Source organism: Melitaea cinxia, chromosome 3 (genome assembly GCF_905220565.1).
Source record: "Melitaea cinxia chromosome 3, ilMelCinx1.1, whole genome shotgun sequence".
Taxonomy (NCBI): Eukaryota; Metazoa; Arthropoda; class Insecta; order Lepidoptera; family Nymphalidae; genus Melitaea; species Melitaea cinxia.
The window spans coordinates 20,016,731-20,040,205 of NC_059396.1; the positions used below are offsets into that span (position 1 = coordinate 20,016,731).

The 23,475-nt window shown below is 37.9% G+C and overlaps 1 protein-coding gene across 1 annotated transcript in view; it reads left to right on the top strand.

Moving 5' to 3' along the window:
* LOC123668473 overlaps nt 1-23,475 on the top strand; it is a 268,966-nt gene that overhangs the window by 149,285 nt on the left and 96,206 nt on the right. Inside the window, exons 8-9 of the mRNA XM_045602205.1 lie at nt 2,062-2,206; nt 2,740-2,870. Coding sequence (XP_045458161.1) covers nt 2,062-2,206; nt 2,740-2,870 — 276 coding nt within the window. The remainder of the gene's footprint in view (nt 1-2,061; nt 2,207-2,739; nt 2,871-23,475) is intronic.

Genomic DNA, 23,475 nt, shown 5'->3' on the forward strand with positions numbered 1-23,475 from the left:
ATATTCCATCATTTACCAACGCCAACGTCAAACTAGCCATCTTGGTGTTAGATCACCTAGCTAGCAAATTAAACAAATCATGATAATAACACCATGTTGTTTCTAGAACCTACAGTGTCTTAATATATTCTTTTGTTCTCTTATTTGTTATAAAACGAAAATTTCCTCATTTAACATTTAACTCTACGCATACCTTGGCAGCTCGTTTGAAAATGTACACTGAATTTTTCATACCTTAAACTGAATATCGTAATGAGAGGCGTTTTGAAGTTTTTAAAACATTTTTTCCTCATGTCGAGCCAATTTTATCACAATTTCGAGTAATTGTATTCTTTTTTCTTTGTAAATTTTTGTAAAGTCGGAGGTAAAATGAAATACATATTTGAACTGCTATATAGTTCCACCGTTCCAACGTGAAATGAAATTCGTTTGCTTTTCACGAGAATTATTATTTCGTCTTTGTAGAGTGTACTGTGTGGCTACGGCACCAAAGAATATAGCCACCCCCTCTCTTCCCTTGGGTGTCGTATGAGGCGACTAAGGGATAACAAGGTTCCACTACCACATTTAAATTAAGAAGCCGAACGATGACGGGATAATCATCTAACCGCTGGCTTGGAAAAACACAGGCTGAAGACGCGGCAGCGTCTTAGGTGCGACAAAGCTAGCCCTTCGGTCACCAACCCGCCTGCCCAGCGTGGTGACTATGGGCAACATACGAGTTCACGTTATTTTTGGCGTAAACTTGTGGAGGCCTGCACCTCCTGGAGAACTGCAAGCGCGACTCTTCTTACGGCCCTTATTAGCTCTGGCTACCTAACACACCACAGAAATGTTTCTGTGGTGAGACACTACTTGAGGGTAGTACTTTTGTCTGTGATATGAGTAAGCTATGATCTTTGGTAAGGTTACACACATTCTGCTTCGACATTTCGAGCAATATATATGTACTGTACCTTGATAAATAATACAAGACCAGTTATAGCTAAAAAGTTAATAAAAATTAAGACTAACAAGAGTCGAGCTGCGACTATAAACCTCATTCATAGTCTAGTAATCTAATTAGTAACTAACTCATCCTCCCACTTTATAGAGATTCTGTTCGTTATAATATAATTTAAAACGGGACCAAGGACTACCTTAGTGAAACTTTTTAAGTAAATTTACAGTGAAGTAGTTGGATTTTTCTAAGCGCCTATTAAAAACGACCATCGCAAGTTCACGAGATAAAATATATTTTTCGCTTAAAGTTTCGAAATAACGAAGTTTAGAATATAGTTGACTGTAAAATCAAAAGATTTAAGAAATTAAATTCAAAACTAAAACTACATCAGTTTTTGTTTGTTTTTTGTTTATATTTAATAAGCTCAGAAACTACTGAAACGATGTAAAGAATTATTTCACTGTTGGGAAGCTACGCTATCCACGGGTGACATAGGCTATATTATATTTTCAAAAAAATTAAGGGAAAAAATTTATTTTGTTTACAAAATAATTTTAATTTTTAAAATAATGATTTAAATACGCTATGAAGCCTATTTGAATAAAGTTATTGTTGATTTTGATTTTGTCTAGACGTTTGTGCTTATAATGTGTGTGGTTCTCAAACTCGAGACAAGATTCTTGTCATCGTCGGTAATTAGTGTTACGTGTTTATGTTTACGTTTGTTTAATAGAAGTTTGAAATGAAGTTTTTTTCAAATACAAGCTTAGATTATTAAACATCAAAGATTGCAATAATAAATGACTGTTCTATATTTTAAGGAACATTGTTCGTAGTTCTATCTAATTAAGACATTATTCGTCTGAATAAAAGTAGCTAGGTCGATTTTAAATAAAATTTTCCAAGATATAATATTGGATGTTACGTTAATATTCGAGTACTGAATTTGTTTTAAAATTAATACCTATCAAAGAAACATCGAGATTATCATATTGTTCGTAGAAATTCTTATCTACTATATCCCAGTCCTTATCTTATATAGCAGAGGCCTTTGTAGTGCGGTTGAATATAATACAGCCTACTAAATTTCCTATCTAAAATGTTAAACCTTGTTTCAGGAGGAGCTCCGTGACAACCTGACGGTCAGCGTGATGAGCTTCGTGCCCACACTGGACGACGACGGAAAACCGATCACTTGCCGCGCTGAGAACCCAAACGTGACCTCCCTGTATCTTGAAACATCATGGACTATTAACGTTGTTTGTAAGTTTGCTAACCTTACTACCTTTATTTTTTGGTCTTATTATCATTTTATAAGACATATCTTTTTTTCTACTAAAATAGTGAATGATCGAATTTCATAGACGTTTCAGTTTTAAGTTAAGGTTGGAGAATTATTAGTATAAGAGTACAGGTTGTAGCATTATTAGTTTCCACTTAGCTGGTTGTATGGTGTGCTATCTGGTCTGATGTGGTCTGGTCTGGGCCTGATCTAATTTATTATATATGCAGTTTTAGCATTTTTGAAGATGCCTAAGCACAGGTACAAAAATCACTAAATGTAGTATATAAAACTATCGTGTCGCGATGTTTGTTGCCAAACTCCTCCGAAACGACTGGACCGATGTTTATGAAATTTTGTGTGCATATCGAGTAGGTCATTAGTATACCTCTTAGTTAAATAACGTTTGCTGGGTCAACTAGTGTATGTACCTACAAATGTATTTTTCATTTAGCTTTTCTGTTATTAATTTAATATTACAAGAGTTTATATCTTCAAATATCTTCTATGACAGATCCACCAGTAGTGAAGCTGAGGCTCGGCAGCTCGTTGGCGGCCGGAGACATCAAAGAGGGTGACGATGTTTATTTCGAGTGCCACGTCCGGGCGAACCCTCCTGCGAGGAAACTATCGTGGCTTCATGACGTGAGTACAATTAACGTTGTAACACAGGTTATAGAAATTAGCGTGTAAATTAAACTACTTCAATAGACTAATAAATCTGTTATCTTAAATATCTAAAAATATTCTGGACATTGTATCCAAGAACAGTAAGATATTAAGTCCTTTAATATTAAGTAATTCCCTTCACTCGTAAACTTCTGCAGCACCAGATGCGCTGCCAGCTTCGATACTATTGATTTATGGTGTTTTAATAACACTTGAGTGTGAAATAGAAGCACAGTCGACAACAATACCATTACCACAATATTATAAAGATTAATTTTAACTTCAATGGTGTGCGCGCCTCACAAATAAGTCAGAATAATTGGCAGTGAAAGCTATCGAAACAGGCACTGAAGCTAAGTAATTACGGCCACAAAAGGAATTGTACTTCTGACAATTTGTAATTCGGTACCAAGTCTAGGTATTGTACGAGGCATTGACAAAATGTCTTTCACTCCGCGGATTGCAATGTCGACAAAAGATTTACAATGTCAAAGTAAGTAATCCGACATCGATGCGAGCAACAATGGGCACAAGGGAGCGGAGGATAAAGTAATAGACGGCAGTACACGGTCCGATAATCGCTTTGTATCTCTCGCGTTTTAATCAGCAGTGTGGAGTGCTGTTTCATTTTTGTTTCGATTCACCCTTTCAGGGGCAATCAGTCGCTCGTTGTTACATGGATAGTGACGCGCATCACCGCGCGCGCCTCCGCTCCTCTTTACTTTTTTTCAGTGTATTGTTTTCGCGTTTCGTCGTCCCGCTTCGGTGTGATTTCGTCAGCTCGCTAATAACTGAGAATTTACATGACGATACTACTCTTTTAACGAAATGCAATGTTCTTTGATTGAAATTAAAATTTGTTCATATTTTTTATATGATATTTTTTTTTACAATGATAGGCTTGTGTTTGACCACTATTTCACCTGATGAAGTGAAAATACGGTCTAAGATGGAGCACGTTTATCTAGAAGTAACCTAGTCAGTCACTTGCGACTTAAAGATCCCCAGGTTATAGTTTTCCGGACACACAGACGCTGGCAGAGAGTTCCATTCTTTAAATCATCTAGTACTGAAGCTAACTTTGCTATACATCATTTGACTATCATTTTTTATGCAATAGCGTTGTTATAAAGTTGCTACATGTTCTTCAATAAGAACTTAAAACATTTAAAAATTAATAAGAAAAAGTTAATTAAAAAAAAATGTGTTACATCTCAGAAAAGATATACATATATATCGAATATGAAAGCACTGAATTTAAATTTTCCTACTTTTCGTATAGTTAATTACACGAAACAAATGTACTTACTCGGGTATAAATTGTTATAACATAGGCGTATAATCAGGCTTGCGTATTCTTTCGAGTGCTTCAGAGCATATTTGTTATCATTTTTAACCGACTTCTAAAAAAGGAGGAGGTTCTCAATTCGACTGATTTTTTTATGTATGTTACTTCAGAACTTTTGACTGGGTGGAGCGATTTCGACAAAAAAGATTTTAATCGAAATGTGGTGTATGTCATTTGGATACCTATTTAACATTACATACCTATTTAATTTTTTTTCAACAACGAGATCAAACAACTACTTTTTGAGTTATATCTAATAATGTGTTTTGACTTGACTATTTTTTCGTCGACCTACGTTGTATTATACCGCAATACTTTTTACTGGGTGTACCGATTTTGATAATTTTTAATTTAATCGAAAGCTTAAGTTTATCATGTGGTCACATATAAATTTCATCGAGATCTGATAACTATTTTTTGAGTAATCTTTAATAACGCGTAGTGACTTGACTATTTTTTCGTCGATCTACGTTGTGTTACTTGTCGATATAATTGAAGTCGGTTTTTTTGCGTTTGCGAGCAAATACAATTATATTTTACGTTAACCTCTTTACAAAAAATATAAATCAGTGTAATAAAATAATAATAAATAATTATTGGAATGTCTCTCTGTACTCGGTACTGTAGACAGATATGTATCTCTTTGTTCTGTTCCTTTCGCTGAGTCTTTGTCGTCCAAGTTTTTATTGAATTGATTTAAATTAAACCTGGTGTGTTTGATACCAGATAAGGCACTGGATTTGGTATGGTACCGTGGGCTTTTTATCCTAAAATTAATTCAGGTCCCGTTGGAAGGAGGGATGAGAATCAAAACGCTAGATCAGGAATTAAGTTACTGATATAGCCTTTACTAAATATTTCGAATTAGTTTTTCAAAAGACTCATCACTTCAGCCTATCGCAGTTCACAGCTGGACATAGGCCTCCCCAAGTTCACGCCAAAAACAGCGTAAACTCATGTGTTTTGACCATTGTCACCACGCTGGGCAGGCGGGTTGGTGACCGCAGTACTGGCTTTGTCGCACCGAAGATACTGCGGACCGTCTTCGGCCAGTGTATTTCAAAGGTTATCCCGCCGGTCGACTTTTTAAGTTCCAAGGTGGTAGTGGAACTGTGTTATTTCTTAGTCGCCTTTTACGATACCCACGAGAAGAGAAGGGGTGTATTCTTTACTGCCGTAACCATAAAACAAATCCCATTCCAAAATACTGCCTAAATAATTTGGACAAATTTTGAATATTACCACACTTACAGTTTGATAGTTGATGAAAATAACTTATCAGCTAAGTTTTGAGTGGATATCAGATTCCTTTCCTAATAGAATAATCCGCAATTCCTAAAGACATTTGTCTTGGGACTTATTTAAGACGAACCTTTATTGATCGAACACTATATCCAACGGGAGAAAAAAAGCAAAGTATTGGTGTCTATTTTGCTACGTTTTTGTTACCTTAATGGAAACCATCTCTTCGTTTCCAATCAACAATTATACCTCACAAAAGTATCTCATTAAATCATTCGAATGATTCCATAACGGGGCTCCGTATCTGCTTCTATTATCCAAGTAATTATTGATGATCGTATTGCGAAGTGGCGAACAATGGCCGTCAGCGGCGCCTCCGTCTCGTTCATATCAAGCGGTAATTAAGAGCGGCTTGATAATCTCCGACGCAACGGTTAAATGGATTCCCGCGAACATTATTGTTTGTACGAAATTACTTAATTTAATATCGGTCTTCTCAATTTTGTTTCGAATCATTTTGTAAGAATTTCAAGATAAATATATATTCTGAACTGGAATCTTAAGCATGGTTAGAGCTGTTGCCTTTGCTAAAGTAAAATCAAACCAGAATCAAATCAGACGATCGTGTGTGTATATACTTATTTATTTGTTATTTATTCTTACTCTATATTTGTAATATTTTTTGCTGTGGAATAAAAGGAACTTGTATTGTTTCCTATTAAATAGCGCTTAGCCTTTTGCACAGGAAACTAAAAGAAGAAACTGTAAAGCAAAGTATAAAACAGAGTGCTTCGATCCGTACGAACTGTAAGTGACTTGTATTTATCAATGCATTTGCGACGCCCGCCCTACGGCAGGTTATTTACCTGCAAACTGAGAGACTTCAGTAGTATACTCGTATAGTTAGGAATTTTCCAACTTGTCAATTTAAACATATTTTAGAAAATGTATTTCTTTGTAAACATCTGTTCGATGTCGGTCAATTTACTTAAGAATTCTATATTTTAAATGTTTTGGAATTAGGTTTTGTTTGGTTGTGCAATATTTTCACTTTTTATACAACTAGGTCGGCAAAAAATCTTACGACTCATCTGATTGTAAGCGATTACCGTAGCCTATAGACGCCTGCAACACCAAACGCATTCCAAGCACGTTGCCAACCTACCCCTACATCCACCAAGGAACTCTGGTCACCATACTCATCACATGAATACAACACTGCTTGAAAGCAGTATTATTTGGCTTTGATTTTCTGTAAGGTCGAGTTACTACCCCAGTCGGGCTGCTCCAGGTCTTGAGAAGGATATTTCCTGCTGTCCCCTACCTCACTAACTACTACTTAGTTAAAATACATCTTACAAAAAGTAACAGTATGAACACTCAGAGTTTCTCAGTAGAATCAAAAAACTGTATCAGAGGCAGGGTCACGGCAAACTACGTCAACGGCTAGTCGAAATGCTATAACGACTATGATAACTCATCGTAACTAGATGTGTATATTAATATGTAAAGCAAAAACTTTGTACCCCTTTTTTACCCCCTTTTGAAATTGCGCGGACGGAGGAGTATGAAATTTCGCACACTTATAATTTATATAGAGAAGGAGTGCAGAATGCATTTTTTATTAATTACGCATAAAAAATAATTTATATCGATAAAAAAAAAATTACACAAAACACCATGTATTTGACACACACACGCATATATACTCTTTTGTTTATTATTAAAGTCTATGTTTAAATTATGGTTGAATTTGGACTACTTGGCGACCAATAGTTAATCAAATACATCCAATCTTGAACATAAGGAATGTTGATTATTTTCTTCTATTTCCTTCTTCAATTATTGAAAACTATGCGATAGCCCAGTAGATATGTAGTAGATTTCAACATTTAAATCTAAACTAGCGTATACATAGCGTATGTTGCAGTATTTTTAGCTGTATAGCATTTCTACTGGAATATTTTTTGATCTTGTTATTTATAGATGTAACACGACCAACAATCCGATGTGGAACAAAGCGCGCCCCCATGCACCTCTGTCCGTTTTATTTGCTGAGTCGCCCCCGCGGCCTTTCGCTGCAATGTTTTTAAATAATACTCTCATTTATTTTTGCTTTTAATACAAGGAATCTGTTTCTTTTTTGTCTGAGTTTTGAAAATTTACGTAATTTCGAAATTATCTAATATATAAAATTCTCGCGTCGCGGTGTTTGTAGTTAAACTCCTCCGAAATGGCTTGACCGATTCTCATGAAATTTTGTGTGCATATCGGGTAGGTCTGAGAATCGAACAACATCTATTTTTCATACTCCTAAATGTTAACATTTAGTTAACACAAAAGGTATTTTTTTTTTTAATTTTTAGATCAATTATTTATTTTTTATTTTATTATAATTTGGTTTTGAAAAATACACATAACCCTAAATTTTCACCCTTCTACCACCAACCCCTATTTTTAAATAGCATTTAGCGGCAAGACAACGTTTGTCGAGTCAGCTAGTTTTTACTATAAATATGTTTAAATTTTTCGATAATAAGATCACCCATTACTTTTAACAGAATGATGCGATCTGGATCTTTATTGGTGAATGGTATACCTCTTATAATTAATTAATTAAATAACTACAATTAATTAATCTTTAAACCAAATATCGAATAATTAACTTAAGAGAATCACAAAATCACCTAAAAGAAATAATTGAAACAGAATAAAAGCTATTGCGTCTCTATTGTAGAGCGCTTCTTAGAAGCACACAGAATTATTAGTACCTACTCAAATCAACAATCACAAGTATCTTTAAAGTAATTACCGTAATTACCTCGAGTTCAACAAAGCAATCGATTAATCACTTTATATTAACGCAAAACATTAAATCGCCAACGAGCCACTAATAAAACATAATATATTATCTCATAATAATATTTCGCTGTATTTTTTCAGTCCGATCGTCGACGTCTCGCGACTCGACCGCAATCATTTTACGCTTTTTGCGGTGCGAGCTTTAAACTGGCCCATTTGTCCCGTCGACACGCCTCATTGTTTTATATGTGATTGTTTTTGAAAAACTGCCCCGCTGTGCGGTACGCTCGAATTAAAGCAACAAATTTACTGCGCTCGTTTACGGAACGATCGTCGGATTTTAGCGTATTATAAAACGCACACATCGCGCCCGGCTCGACGGGGATTATGTTTTTATCGTTACCTAATACGAAATACGAAATAAAAGATTTTAGAACGTTGTAATCGGTTTAGCGATTCGATCGACGATTTCCACCCGTGTTTCTCTTTTGTTACTTTAACTTTCGAAAACTTTTACGTGTGTTGTCTTACACCGCTGACATTGAGTATTCATTTGTGGAAATGGTTGTGTATTTGTGTACATGTCTACCGGGCGACCAATGAGGTTTACACTGAGCCTCTAACAGTAAATACATTACAAATAAAATGTCTTACATTATAAACTTTTAAGGGATTTTTAATATAACACTTCAGCCTGTAATATCCCACTGCTGCCTCTTTCCTCATGTAGGAGAAGGATCAGAGCTTAATCCACCACGCTGCTCCAATACGGGTTGGCGGATATATTCCCTATATATATGAGTAACGATCGCTATCAGGTGTATATGACCGGACCGACAGCTTAACGTGCTCTCCGAGGCACGGTGGGGAGACCCACAAAGACTGCACAAACACCCAGACCACGACAAACATCTGCATGGCCAATACAAATGTTTGTCATGTCCGGGGAACCCGCGACCGCCAGCGTAACAGGCACAATCTAGTGCTGTGACCGTTGCGCCAACGCGTTGTGAATATAAAGTAAATTTATCGTATTATTCTTGTCCTAGCTAAAAATATTTCCTTTGTATAAAAACTTAGTGTTTACATAATCATTCATGACCTTGTTGGCAATTAAGGCCCGAATTATTTATCAAACCCTAACACCAGTGCTGCGCCTTTAGAGGACGAGAACGGCCTTCATCATTACACCTTTGCGTCTCTTAATCTTTTCCGTACCGTAATTCAATAAAAGATCCTCTTTAAATAATTTTTAAGCGCAATAGTATTTACTTCTCATCAAAATTTTACTTTGAATTATCAATTTATAATTGTTGCTTAAATAATTGTACAGACAAGTGTCCATCAATATAAACGAATATATGAAAATCGTAAAACAATATAACAAAGAAAAAAAAATACTAGATTGTTCCAACAAACAATAAAGAATCGTTATACCATTAGATTTCAATCAAATAATGACGCTACGTTTTTTCCCAAAAATTTTTGTAAAGGTTATCCCTCATATGACCCTTCCCCTATCCCTCATATATATTTTTACATTGTATTATTATTAAACAATAATAGTATTGTGTGGCATGTTTTTATAGTGCAAATGTCATGGAAGTAATATTTGTCTTGCTGCGATAGATCGACAATGAAAATTTACTGAACATCTGTCACCGTAGCCAACAATTAATTAAAAATACATTTTTTTTTCCTACCGGTATTTTCAACCTCGGCCTTAATTATCATGCATTATTAAACCCAACTGTGGTATGAAAGCCTCTAAGCTTAAACGACGCCATCTTGCTTTATGCGTGCATTTCTGTTGTCATACTATTAAATAAATAAAAGAATTACAAATATATAAAGTATATCAAATACTTAAGTAATCTTTTAAATTTAATTTTAAAATGAATCAAGGTAGAGCTCTACTAGTAGAGTTTAATTTAACACCACAAAACACTGCAACGTAATCACCGCCAAATCACAACGATATCAAAGAAATTTCACTTCAAAAAAACTCCCCACAAAACGCAACATCTCATTAAAATATGAGATTCGCTTCGTATAATTTCGCCGTCACATCGTCATAATCTCCGCGAGCGTGGACGGTCGGTCATCACGTAGGAGGGTCACTTAAAAGCCTTTTTCTCCCTCAGGGCCCCGAATGTTTCATTATTAATGCTGACATTATCTGACATGTTAAAATTCCTTACCTGCTCGAGAGAACGTTGAGTTATTACATGGGACTAAAATTTGACTATACGTTGCCGTAATGTTATTATAGATACCAATATTTATGGTTGCTCTACGTTAAGGTCGGAAGGTCTCTACTTATATGTTTTTAATTTAAGATTACAATCTTTACTAATATTATAGTGCATATATTATGTACTAATTATTCAGGAGCTACTGGTGCGTACTGAAGTATACTTTTTGTGTTAAATAGCAGATTTACCGAGGAGGCCATAAGGGATTGTTTTCCTTAAATTAACTAATATGATTTTTAAAGGAAAACTCTTTAATATTTACATCTTTTTGTAATTTAAGATATTCTTTTTTGTTATGGAAATTCATCAGTAATATCCTAATATAATTTTCCAATATGCAATATGATTTATATATTTTTGCAATATGAAAATATTCAAACCGAGTAAACGTTCTTTTGTAAATATTGCGAAATAGAACTAAAAAAACAATACTTATAAAATAACCAAAAATAATATACGCATAAAAATAATACCGCATTGTAAACTGTTACGAGCAAAGCCGCAGCTTATTTGTATTTGGCGAAAAACAACCATTCCGGTCAGCGGCTAAAGCAAACTTATTTCTTTAAAACAATTGTATAAAACGATTAATTGTTACTCTTTTTTAATGGTCATTAATACGGAGCCATGGATTGTACCTGTTGCGCCGGCGGTTGCGGGTTCGATCCCCGCACATGACAAACATTTGTATTGGCCATACAGGTGTTTGCCGTGGTCTGGGTGTTTGTGCAGCTCTTGTGGGTCTCCCCACCGTGCCTCGGAGAGCACGTTAAGCCGTCGGTCCCGATTGTTATCATGTACACCTGATAGCGATTGTTATTCATAGTAGGGAATAGCGTGGTGGATTAAGCTCTGATCCTTCTCCTGCATGGGGAAAGAGGCCTAAGCCCAGTAGTGGGATATTACAGGCTGAAGCAAATACGGTGCGTAGATAATTTTTTTGTTGAGTGGTGCGAGTAAGTAGACTTGAACCATTCGTGGGCTCGATTCCAGGTCGATAAAGATATCAGTCTTCGTAGGAATAATTGTGTCTGGTCTGGGTGTATGCTCCTACTTTCTGTCCTTTGGGGAGGCAACTATCCAGTTTGTCTGAAGCCTTTGCCAATATACAATCATTGAAATTGATTTTTTTATATATTTAACTAGATCGGCAAACAAGTGTAAGGCAAACCAACAACATTAGAAGCTTCGCAAGCGCGTTGCCGACCCTACCACCAATCCCTCCAGGAGCTCTGTTCACCTTACTCACCACAGTAAGACAATACTGCTTGAAAGCATTACTATTTAGCTGTGATCTTATGTAAGGTCGACGTACTTCCCCAGTCGGGCCTGCTCCAGATTTGATTTATATAATTCTTGCAAATTACGTTTTTAACCGACTTACTCGAGTTTACTCGATTCGATCGTATATATATATTTTTAATGTATGTTCGGGGATAACTTTGTCAATAACTTATGAACCGATTTTGATAATTCTTTTTTTATTAGAAAGGAGATATCCCAAGTATAGTGTCATAATAAGGAAACCAGTATCTGATAATGGGATCCCAGAGAAATCGAAGGAAACACACGAAAAACGTAGTGACGACTAGTGCGTTTGTTAATTTTTTTTTTTTTTTTGTCTACTTACGTTGTATTACTTGTCGATGTAATTGAAGTCGGTTTCTATCGTTTGCGAGCAAACACAATTATTAACATAGCTGAAATACTGCAAAACGTGGAACGTTAGCTAGTACAAAATTAAGTCTATTAGTGGCATACAACATAAATGTAAATGCGGCGGACTGCGTCGTAGTGAAGTAAAAAATTATCAGCGAACGAATGGCAGCAGAGAACTTTAAGTCAAGTCCTGATATGACGCTCGTGTCACGCCGCAGTGAATAAAGATGAAGGCTCGCACTAAATTGTACCATTCGAGCCCCGGCGTGCATTTATAAACATTGTAACAGAACAATCGGGAAAATGGTTTTGGTACTTGAATACGTTTTTAGAAAGGGTGTGTTTTGTTTTAAAACGTTAAATGAAAATAATATTGTGTTTTATTTCTTAAATTTAAAATGCAAAATATATTTTTTTATCCATACTAATATTATAAAGAGGTAAAATTTCTAACTTTGTTTGTATGTAGGGGGTAATCTTCGCAAATACTGATCCAATCATGAAAATTCTTTCACTAACAGAAAGTTACAGTATTCAGGAGTGATATAGGCTATATTTTATTGTTATTGAACAAAAAATCCACTGAAAATAATAGTATATATAAATCAAGTCGGAGAAACTACTATATATTTGCATCACACAAATAATAATTAACACCCAACGAAGTGGGCACGGGTCGGCTAGTATTATATCTAGACGTTTGTGATGGTTCAGTGCTGATAATAAGAGTATCGTAAGAAAAATTTCAAAAAGATGGAGTACTGAATTTAGTACCATCGTTCAATTTTCAGATACTAAGTTTATCTTCTATTCGTGGTGTTAGAAAACATCGTGATTTCAATATTACGAGACTGTTTTTGTATGAAATCACGAGAACGTTTACTGGCAAATTTTTAGTGAGAGATTGAAGCGTGTAAACTACTAATAATTCTGTGATAAGTCAAGTACTCTAATGTTAAGCGCTTAGACTGTTTATGAACGTCCATATCAATAATTTTATTGTGTTTTAACTACACACATAACAGCTATTATCACTAGTTTTACCGCGCCAAATAAGAATAGGAAAAATGATATAAAAGAGAAAATGAAAATCTATACCAAATCCATACCAACCAGAAGCACCATTCGAACGAAGCAATTATGCACAAAAACTATCTCCTACGTTCAAACTCCACTCAGACACTTAAGCCCAAGCGACCGGAATGCCTATAATGGCTTAGTCAATACGGCCCGGTTTTATCTAAGCTGCGTTCACTTCACTAGTTACTTTAAAATAGAACATTCGCTAATTTAGTTCGGTAAGCCTCGGTCGGCGCCGGGCTGCAGCCGACGCTCACTTGTAATGCCCCGCAAAAACAATTAGTTTAAACATCTACTACACCGGTTAACTGCCCTTTTCTGGTAAATGTTTTCTGCATGACTGGCTACATGAGAATAATTAAATGCAAGCTGGATTCGTTATTAATGAATGAATTCGCAATAACTTTGAACTTGTGAGTTTATTGTGTGCTTAATAGAATATTTTAGGTAATTTGTCAGATTTGGTAATTCTTTATATTGCTACGAATGACCTTTCGTGCGAGAAATTATGTTTAAAAATGGAGATATACTAGTTTTAAGATAAGGGTGCTCAAAACAATTTAATTATTTTATTAGTCGTTAAATAAGTAATAAATTTAATAGTCACGTTATTATTGATATTATTTGTCTTCAATTTCGATTTTGATAGCATTTAATTTCAAAAATCGATATATACATATCGAAATAGTCGAATTCACAAATAATAAGACGTGAAAAACATGAGTTTGATATTACTGACTCAATAAAAATTTGACTAAAACTGTTTTAATGATTCATCATTTCTCACTAAAAGCTTATTCCGAATTATCTTAGTTTTTGATATTTAAGTAACTTTACTTTTTTCAAAAGTTAACGTATTAACTATTTACAGAGTAATGAATTACTATAGAACAATTAGTATTGCCCCCTCTAAGGAATAACACAGTTCCGCTAGCACCTAGGAACTTAAAAAACCCACCAATGGCGGGATAACCATCAAACTACTGGCAATGAAATACACAGGCCGTACTCAGGCAGCAGTGTCTTCAGTGCGACAAAGCCAGCCCTGCGGTCACCAACCCGCCTGGCCAGAGTGGTGACTATGGGCAACACACATGACTTCACGCCAATTTTGGCGTAAACTTGTGCCTATGTCCAGCAGTGGACTGTGATAGGCTGAAATGATGATGATGAATTAGTATTAAAACTCTAAAGACCTAAATGAGCAATTAATAAAAATTCCGTCCGCCATGACAATGACAATACAAAATAAACAAATGTCCACTAATGTATATAAATCAGTTTTATTTATAACAGTTATAAGCTAAAAGCCATATAAATAGGATTGATGTTACAGAATAATGGAGTAGATGGCCGCGGATGATACGCGCCATTTCATATCCGAAATAGACGTTTCTGCTTTATCATTGTATTATCAGAAGAATGACTAGCGAACCGCGCTGGCTTCACACGAATTTTGATTGAATAAACTTTCTATGATAAAACAAATTTATATATATTTAAATAGTTTATTTATTGTTAAATATAATTTTGACTTGAGACTTATTGTTGACTTTTTATGGCATGGATATAAAACTGGTGTATCTAAGCGATTTCATTCGAAATCCGATTAATGAAACAAATACAAAAAAACTCTAATTCAAGTGCAAGAAACACTTTTTCACTCACGTTTAACGCCTTACGCTTAACTTATGTATCTGAAATTAATACTTTTTTAATGCGGAGGCCTAAGCCGATAATCCTTCTACTGGACTACTGAACGAAGGTTTGCCTTAAATAACCGAGTGCAGTGGACACTAATAGCCTTCAGCCATTTTCAAAGGGATAATAGAGATTAGATAATGATTTCTTTGTCAAAAGTAATGATCGTTATCAGCTTCTTATAATATCAAACATGAGTGGCAGCTTTAATTGGTCTCTGAACCACAAGGGCAACTAGATTACAAACAAACATTTTGACAAGTATATTAGAATCGAAGCCTCCAGCAGCTCAGTTCATGCAGTGACCTGCTGATCATAGGCCTCCCCAAGTTCGCGCCAGACGTCCCGGTTTTCCGCAATCCTCATCCAGCCTACACCGGCAATCTTACGTAACTCGTCGGTCCAGCGTGCCGGAGGGCGTCCTACACGCGGTCTCAAGGATACGTCTGCTCCAGCGGCCATCGGTGCCGCGATACAGACCAGCTCACTGCCACTTCAACTTGCTTTTTTGTGAGCTATGTCGGTTACTTTCGTTCTCTCGCGGATAGTCTCATTTTTAATCCTATCTTGATATTTTGTCTCAAAGATAAGCCTCCATCGATGTCATAGAATTTAAGTCATCAATTTACCAGAACGCTAGTCACAAACAGGCACATTTGTATATTAGGTTAATAGATACAAAAGCCATAAAATTTTCCATAACTTTATCACGATAACGAAATATAATGGATTTTATGAATATTCCCAAACCATTATATTCAATAAATCAAATAATATTTATTCGAACAAATATTCGAATACATTAAAAGAGGCGGTGAGCGAATGTCAATTTATTTACAAACAAACTGTCTGTGATATACGACGTTTTGAATATAAACGAGTCACCGTCAGCCATTTTGTTTCTATTATGTCGAGTTGTTTAGTCGATGACAACGCATTTATAAAAGGCAATCGAATCATTTCAAGCCATGTATGTATACATTATAAATTTGCATTTGTTTTGCATTCTATTCGGAAAAATCAATTGTTTTTTTTTCGGAATGTGTATTGTTAAGTACTGTTTTGGACCGGTATTAAATGTATACAAAATTTAGATTTCAACCGAAACGCAGTCTTAAATTCAGGATAGTTCTTCCCAAGTAATTTGGGTGTAACTTTCTTATCTTTGCTATTCTTTAAAATCATTCATGACGCCATCGAGTTCTTATATATTTTGGGAATAAAAATCAGTAACAACTACGCTAACTTCATACAAAATAAAATTTGTTTGTAAACGGTGGATTATTAAATTTCTGAATCAAATATAAATGAAAGTATTTTTTTTGTTAAATTTAAAATTTTACCAAAATCGGCTTATATAGAATAGTTATGAGATTGTTACATCTCATCTATATTATTAATTATTTCAGTCTGTAACATCCCACTGCTGGGAATAGCCCTCTTTCCTCATGTAGAAGAAGGATCAGAGCTTAATCCACCACGCTGCTTCAATGCGGGTTGGCGGATATATTCCCTAATATGAGTAACGATCGCTATCGTGTACATGATAACAACTAACTATATCATTAATATCTCATCTATATAATCGTCATAATTTAAAATACAAAGAGGAAAACCCAAATTATTCCTAAACTACTAAACTTCTAGATTTACTCCACAATTTCCTTACAAGCATATCATCAACATGGCCGTATAACGCCTCATCATTAGCCTTTTTGTAACGCAGTCCCCGGAGGTCTCGTTCAGCAAAAAGAGGATGATATAACAATGAATTATTCCCCGAAACCACCGCCATGTTATTTGCATTATTGCCCTTTACATCAAATACAATTCGTGTAAAATCCTGGCCGACATGAGACGAATTCTTCGTTATGCGCAAAGAAATCGAGACCAAAGACAAATTCTCAAGCTGACTGTTTGTAGCTTCAGTTCAGACATTTGTCTTTTTAAGCTTTTTCAAATGACCATTCCTATACGGTTTTACCTATCGCTATAATTTTAATGGTAACCATATTCGATGTTTAGCGACTATGAGAAAATTTTGTGATCTTCTGTTGGATTCTAATGTATTATTATTATATGAAAAATTGTCTAATGTTAGCAAGCTGCTGTGTGGTTATAGCAGTAAAGAATATTCCCATCCCCTCTTTTCCCGGAATATGTGTATTGTAAATAAATATATATATAACATATAAATATACATACATATATAACATATATATAAATAAATATAAATGTGTAATCTTAAAGACGAAATGCATGAAAGGGAATGTAAGAGTGAGTATGCATGATGTAAAGAATGATTGACATTGACAGACGAACGAGTGACAGAGAGTGTGGGTGTGGTAAAAAGACAGTAAATGAGTAAAGACGTGTATAATTCTATTTTCGGTATAATTATTCGATTAAAGGAGTATTTTAGCGACTGTGGATTTTTTTTTATTCTAATCCCACATATATTATAAAAAGTACTTTCATAAGTGAAGTAATCACAAAACACAACAAATATTCCTTCCTTATTAACTACCCAAAGTTTGGTTTGTCTTAAAACCAAAACTTAATGAAGTCCAAACATGAGCTTATGTGCTATTTGTTATAAGATTATGGAACGCTAAAAGCTCTTGTACTTTGGAAACGCAGTAATGGAAAACAATATGGTCTAAGTTCTAAGTAAGTTAGGTAGGAAATTTCAATGAGAATATTGAATTGCTCCTCGAGGCTCAGGTTGCGGGGCCAATAGTTTGAGGACTATCCGGTTTCTAATCGATGAGCTCGATTGTTACGATTAGTATCTTATGATGTTAATATTACTCTACTTGTTAATAAAGGACGGCGCGTTGGCGCAACGGTTAAAGCCATGGATTGTAGCTGTTGCGCTGGCGGTTGCAGGTTCGATCCCCGCACATGACAAACATTTGTATTGGCCATACAGGTGTTTATTTTTATTTTTATTTTATTTTTATTTTATTTAGGAAACATACAGTACAATAATACAAAGAAAAAAATCATATAAAACTAATACATAAACCAATAAAGTTTCCAATAGTAAACAATTCATTAATAAGCTAAAAAGCACACATTAATCAGAAATAATCGATACACACAGAAATATAAATAATTCAAACAGTAGTAAATTGAATAATTAGGTAAACATGTACGAATAGAAACATTTCATACAATCATCCATTAAATAATAAATAATTAAAAGATAATAAAATTCAGATATGTACAACATTAAAAATTAATCATACCAACTATAATACAATTATAATTAAACTAGCTGTGCCCGCGGCTTCGCCCGCGTTGAATTTTAGTGTGTCACAAAGTTTTCCCGGAAAACTTCCAGTAAACTCTCATCAAAATCGGCTTAGCCGTTCCGTAAACCTTTCTCTTGAAGCTCTCTCACCATTGGTGAAAGATCACAAATGCTTTTGGGAACTTTGTTTTATAATACACTAACTGTTGCCCGCGACTACGTCCGCGTGGTTATGAAGATATGTATTACTATTAAGATGCTTAACGCAAATTATTTTTTTATTTTTGTCACTTAAAATGCTTATCAGACTGAGTAACTTTTTAAAAGACACAATTTAGTATAATTTAATAGTTATTTTATAATACCTCTCTATACACCACATTTTTAGTTTTATTTTCAGGCTGCAGTATAAATAACCTATCAGGCGAACTTATAGCTGCTGTATATGTTTCATACAAACTATCAACCCCAATTAAACCACCTTAGCGGTGGAATATCGCAGTCCGTTCTTAGCGGACGTCGACTAACTATAATCTACCTCCCTGCCAAATTTCATCTTTGTACATCCTGGATGGATGGACCGTCCAGCGGTTTTTGAGTTCTCGTGATGAGTGAGTCAGTGACCTTTCTCTTTTATATATATAGATTACAATGCATTATTTGGACACCTCCTCACCATTTATAGAGCACACATTTTAAATTTCAAGTCTCTTACTTCAAAAACATAGGACTTTCATACAAACTTCCAACCCCTGTTCAACCCCCTTAGGGGTCGAGTTTCGTAAAATTCGTTCTTAGCGGATTTCTACGACCTATAAGGAACCTACCTGCCAAACGTCAAGTTTGTATCTGTTATAGTTTCGGAGATTTCGTGATGAATGAATCAACCTACGATCCCCCGTTTTAACCCCAAAAGGGAGTCGGTTTCTAAAGGTACATTATTTGGACACCTCCTTACCATCTATAGAGCACACATTTTAAACTTCAAGTTTCTTACTTCAAAAACATAGGACTTTTATACAAACTTCCAACCCCCGTTTTATCCCCTTAGGAATCGAGTATCCTAAAATCCGTTCTTAGCGAATATCTACGTTCTATAAGGAACCTACCTGCCAAATGTGAAGTTTGTGCTGTTATAGCTTCGGAGATTTCGTGATGAGTGAGCCACCTTACCATACCCCGTTTTAACCCTAAAAGGGAGTTGATTTCTAAAGATGCATTATTTGAACACCTTCTCACTATATATATATATATAGAGCATACATTTTAAATTTCAACTCTCTTACTTCGAAAACATAGCACTTTTATACAAACTTCCAACCCCCGTTTTATTCCCTTAGGGGTCGAGTTTCGTAAAATCCGTTCTCAGTGGATGTTTACGCCCTATAAGGAACATATTTGCCAAATTTCAAGGGAATAGCTGTTATAGTTTCGGAGATTTCGTGATGAGTGACTCAACCTACCATCCCCCGTTTTAACCCCAAAAGGGAGTTGATTTCTAAGAAACATTATTTGAGCACCTTGTTACCATCTATAGAGCATACATTTTAAATTTCAAGTCTCTTACTTCAAAAACATGGGACTTTCATACAAACTTCCAACCCCCGTTTTACCCCCTTAGGGGTCGAGTTTCGTCAAATCCATTCTTAGCAATAGATTACGCCTTATAAGGAGCCTACCTGCTAAATTTCAAGTTTGTAAGCATTATAGTTTCGGAGATTTCGTGATTAGTGAGTCAACGTAACATCCCCCGTTTTAACCCCAAAAGGGAGTTGATTTCTAAAGATACATTATTTGAACACCTTGTTACCATCTATAGAGCATACATTTTAAATTTCAAGTCTCTTACGTCAAAAACACGGGACTCTCATACAAACTTCCAACCCCCATTTTACCCCCTTAGGGGTTGAGTTTCGTAAAATCCATTCTTAGCGGATGTCTACTTCCTATAAGGAGCCTACCTGCCAAATTTTAAGTTTGTAGGTGTTATAGTTTCGGAGATTTCGTGATGAATGACCTTTCGCGTTTATATATATTATAGACTAGCTGTGCCCGCGGCTTCGCCCGCGTTGAAATTAGTGTGTCACAAAGTTTTGCCGGCAAACTTCCAGTGAAACTCTCATCAAAATCGGCTTAGCCGTTCCGTAAACCTTCCTCTTGCCAATGGTGGAGTCCTCTCTACAATGTTGAAACCGCATGAAAATCCGTTCAGTAAATTTTGAGCAAATCGATCACATACACTTTTGGGGACTTATAATACACTAACTGTTGCCCGCGATTACGTCCTCGTGGTTATGAAGATATGTATTACTATTAAGATGTTTAAAGCAAATTATTTTTTTATTTCAGTCACTTGAAATGCTTATCAAACTGAGTAACTTTTTAAAAGGCACAGTTTAGTATAATTTAATAGTTATTTTTATAAAACTGTTACGGCCCTAGCCAGTCCAGCAGAGCCTCAGAGGTCGGGGCCCATCAGCGACCTCCCGGCGGACTGCCTAGGGTCGGGTACGGAATACCTATGGCTACCAGGATATGCGGCGTGAGCAATCAAATACAAAAAGGGGGTTGAAAAATAAGAAGGAAATTGCACTTACCTTGGAAGGGCAGCTAGGGTCTATTGAGGTCGAAGATCGCCAGGGAACGTGTGTAGGTCGTGTGGTGTGGTGTGACGTTGAGTGTAAATAGGTGTCCTGACGGTCCCCGAAAAGGAAGCCCCAGGCCCCCAGACTTCGACAGTGAGTAGGCACCCCCGGTCACAGAATTGATTATAAAGAAATACACAAGCAGTTACAGTCACAAGCACAACAACAAATATTTACAGTTAAGTTATAAGCACAGCAATTAAATATTTACAGTTACCAAATAAACCGTTAGATATATTCACAGGACTGCGTGCGGTCACGCCAGCAAAGAGTCCGAACCCGACATTGGGGTTCTCATAAAGCGACACAGAAAATTGCGTTCGTGCAGAGCGAACTCGAGACTTCACAGTTAAGTTATAAGTACAGCAATTAAAACGGTAGCAGTAAAGTAAGTAAGTAAGCAGTTAATAAACCACGAGGCACGCGCAAAACAATAAGTCCAACAATAGGAACTGGCCGGCCGTCGAGAAGCGATACGGCCACACCTTGCAGAGCGGACGCGAGACTTTATTCGCCGTATCGAGCAGCGATACGTCCGCTACCGTGAGAGCGGAATCGAGACTGTTCGCCGCTAAGCGGCGCGGGCGACGGCGACGGCGGGGGGCCGTGCCACCTGGCGATATCACCGATGAAACCCATACAGAAAAAAGCGTCGCTAACGCAGCGAAATGGTATTACAAAATCATAAGTAATAAATGACAGAGCCACGGTTAAACTAAACCCTAAGGCAATCGCTCTAAGGCGCGATTTGGCCTAAACAATCCCCCGTCCCGGACAGAAGGGCATTATGTCCGCGAGCAAATCGGTAAACGAAACAGGGTCGGATCGGATCAGGTCAGGGACCCCACGGCAAAAACAAAACAGCTAAGTGCGGCCACAAAGGCTTCAGTGCTGAGGGCACTTACAAGTTTCAGATGAACGGCCTTAGTGGAGAGACACACGAACACGCACAGGTAGGCTCCATGTGAGCACGCGTTACGAAAGCAGGACGACTTGACTAAGACAGGGCCAGCGAAATTAGTTCCGACTCCAGCGAATGGTCGGATGGCAGTGACGCGATCGGCTGGCAAGTCGCCCATCATAGGGTGAGAAATGGCGGCCTTCAGTTTGTAGCACGGGATACATTTAAAGATGACGCTCCGGATGGTGCGTCGGCCCTAAGACAGGGCCAGCAAATTAATTCAGCTCTTCCCCTAGGAGCGGGAGGCTCCAGGCCTCCGATGCCAAACATTCGACGTGATTCAGAGCTCCAGGGGAGCCCTAGTCTTCCCACCAACCAAATAGAGGCCACACAATGTTGTGAACCCGAGTCCAACAAGGCGCGAGATGTTAGACAGTCGCCCTTCGGGTTGTACACCTGCACTGAGGCTGTCTGCAAAAGGACAGTTTGACAGCTTAAAGGCTCAGTGGAGGTGGCCGTGGTGGGAGATAGGGCGGCAGCTACCTAGTTGGAGCTGCCTCCATCGGACCAGTCCTCGCGCCGGGGGTCCTCGTAGCGGCAGTCAGGTGACAACTCGACCACCGGCGGCGAGGTAGCGCTAAGCGGAGAGGCCCGGAAACCAGAGGGCCCGGCCTAGCGGGCCGGGACAGATAAGAGGTCCTAGGGACCTGGTAAGGTCGCCGATTCCGACCAAGGGGGGGAGGGTGGCGCTCCAATCGCGGCCACTTAGCTAAGGGAGGAGACAGTGGTCTTGACGACAGCTGAGTGGCGGCGAACTCTCTCTCGACCCGCTGAGGAGGGGGGGTGCAGACCCCCCCGCCCCTGGCAGGGTGACCCCCCAATTGCTCAGGGGAATTTCCCCTGTTCAAGCCGGGGGAGCAGTGGTTGGTGGGCGAGCGAGAAGCGTCACACGCCAGAGGGGGCTGACTAGCGCCCCCGCCCGTGGCAGAGGCGCGGTCGGAAGGGGCGCGAGGAGGAGCGCTGAACGGGCCCAGGCACAAGACCTCATGATGAGGACCCGAGCAGTGCGGACAGGGCCGCTGGTGCGGACAGTCCCTCTGAAGGTGCCACTCCAAACAGGAGAAGCACCAGCGGCGTTCCCGAGCTATGGTCCGCCTCGCCTTTGCAGGCTTAGCCCACAGCTTCGGGCAAGCCGCGGATCGGTGCTCAGACCCGCGGCAGTAGTTGCATGGAGGAGCCTCCCTGGCCACTAGGCCGGTATACGTAGGAAGAGGGCGGCGCCCTCCTGAAGAAGCTCCAGTAGGCTTCTGCGGAGTCGGCGGTGACCTCCCGGGCGGGTTCCGCCTTTCAGGTGCCCTGGAGGTGTCGGCGGCGCCCGCCGCGTTTGCGACCTGCCTACACTGTTGCTCTAAAAAGAGCAGCAGGTCTCTAAAAGACGGGATATGATCCGCTCCGTCCCCACCATAACTCTCCTCAAAATGGATCCGCAGATCGAGGGGTAGGCGGGACAGTACGAGGTGGAGCAGCAAAAAAGAACCTCCGGCCCCTTCGTCGACCGGAAGCTCCAGGCGCCTCAGTGAATTGCACGCGACTACGACAGGATTAATAATATCCTGACGTAGCCTCGTCCTGTCAGTCAGTAGCGGGAGATTCAGAAGCTGTCGGGCATATTCGTCAGCCAGCAGCCGGGTA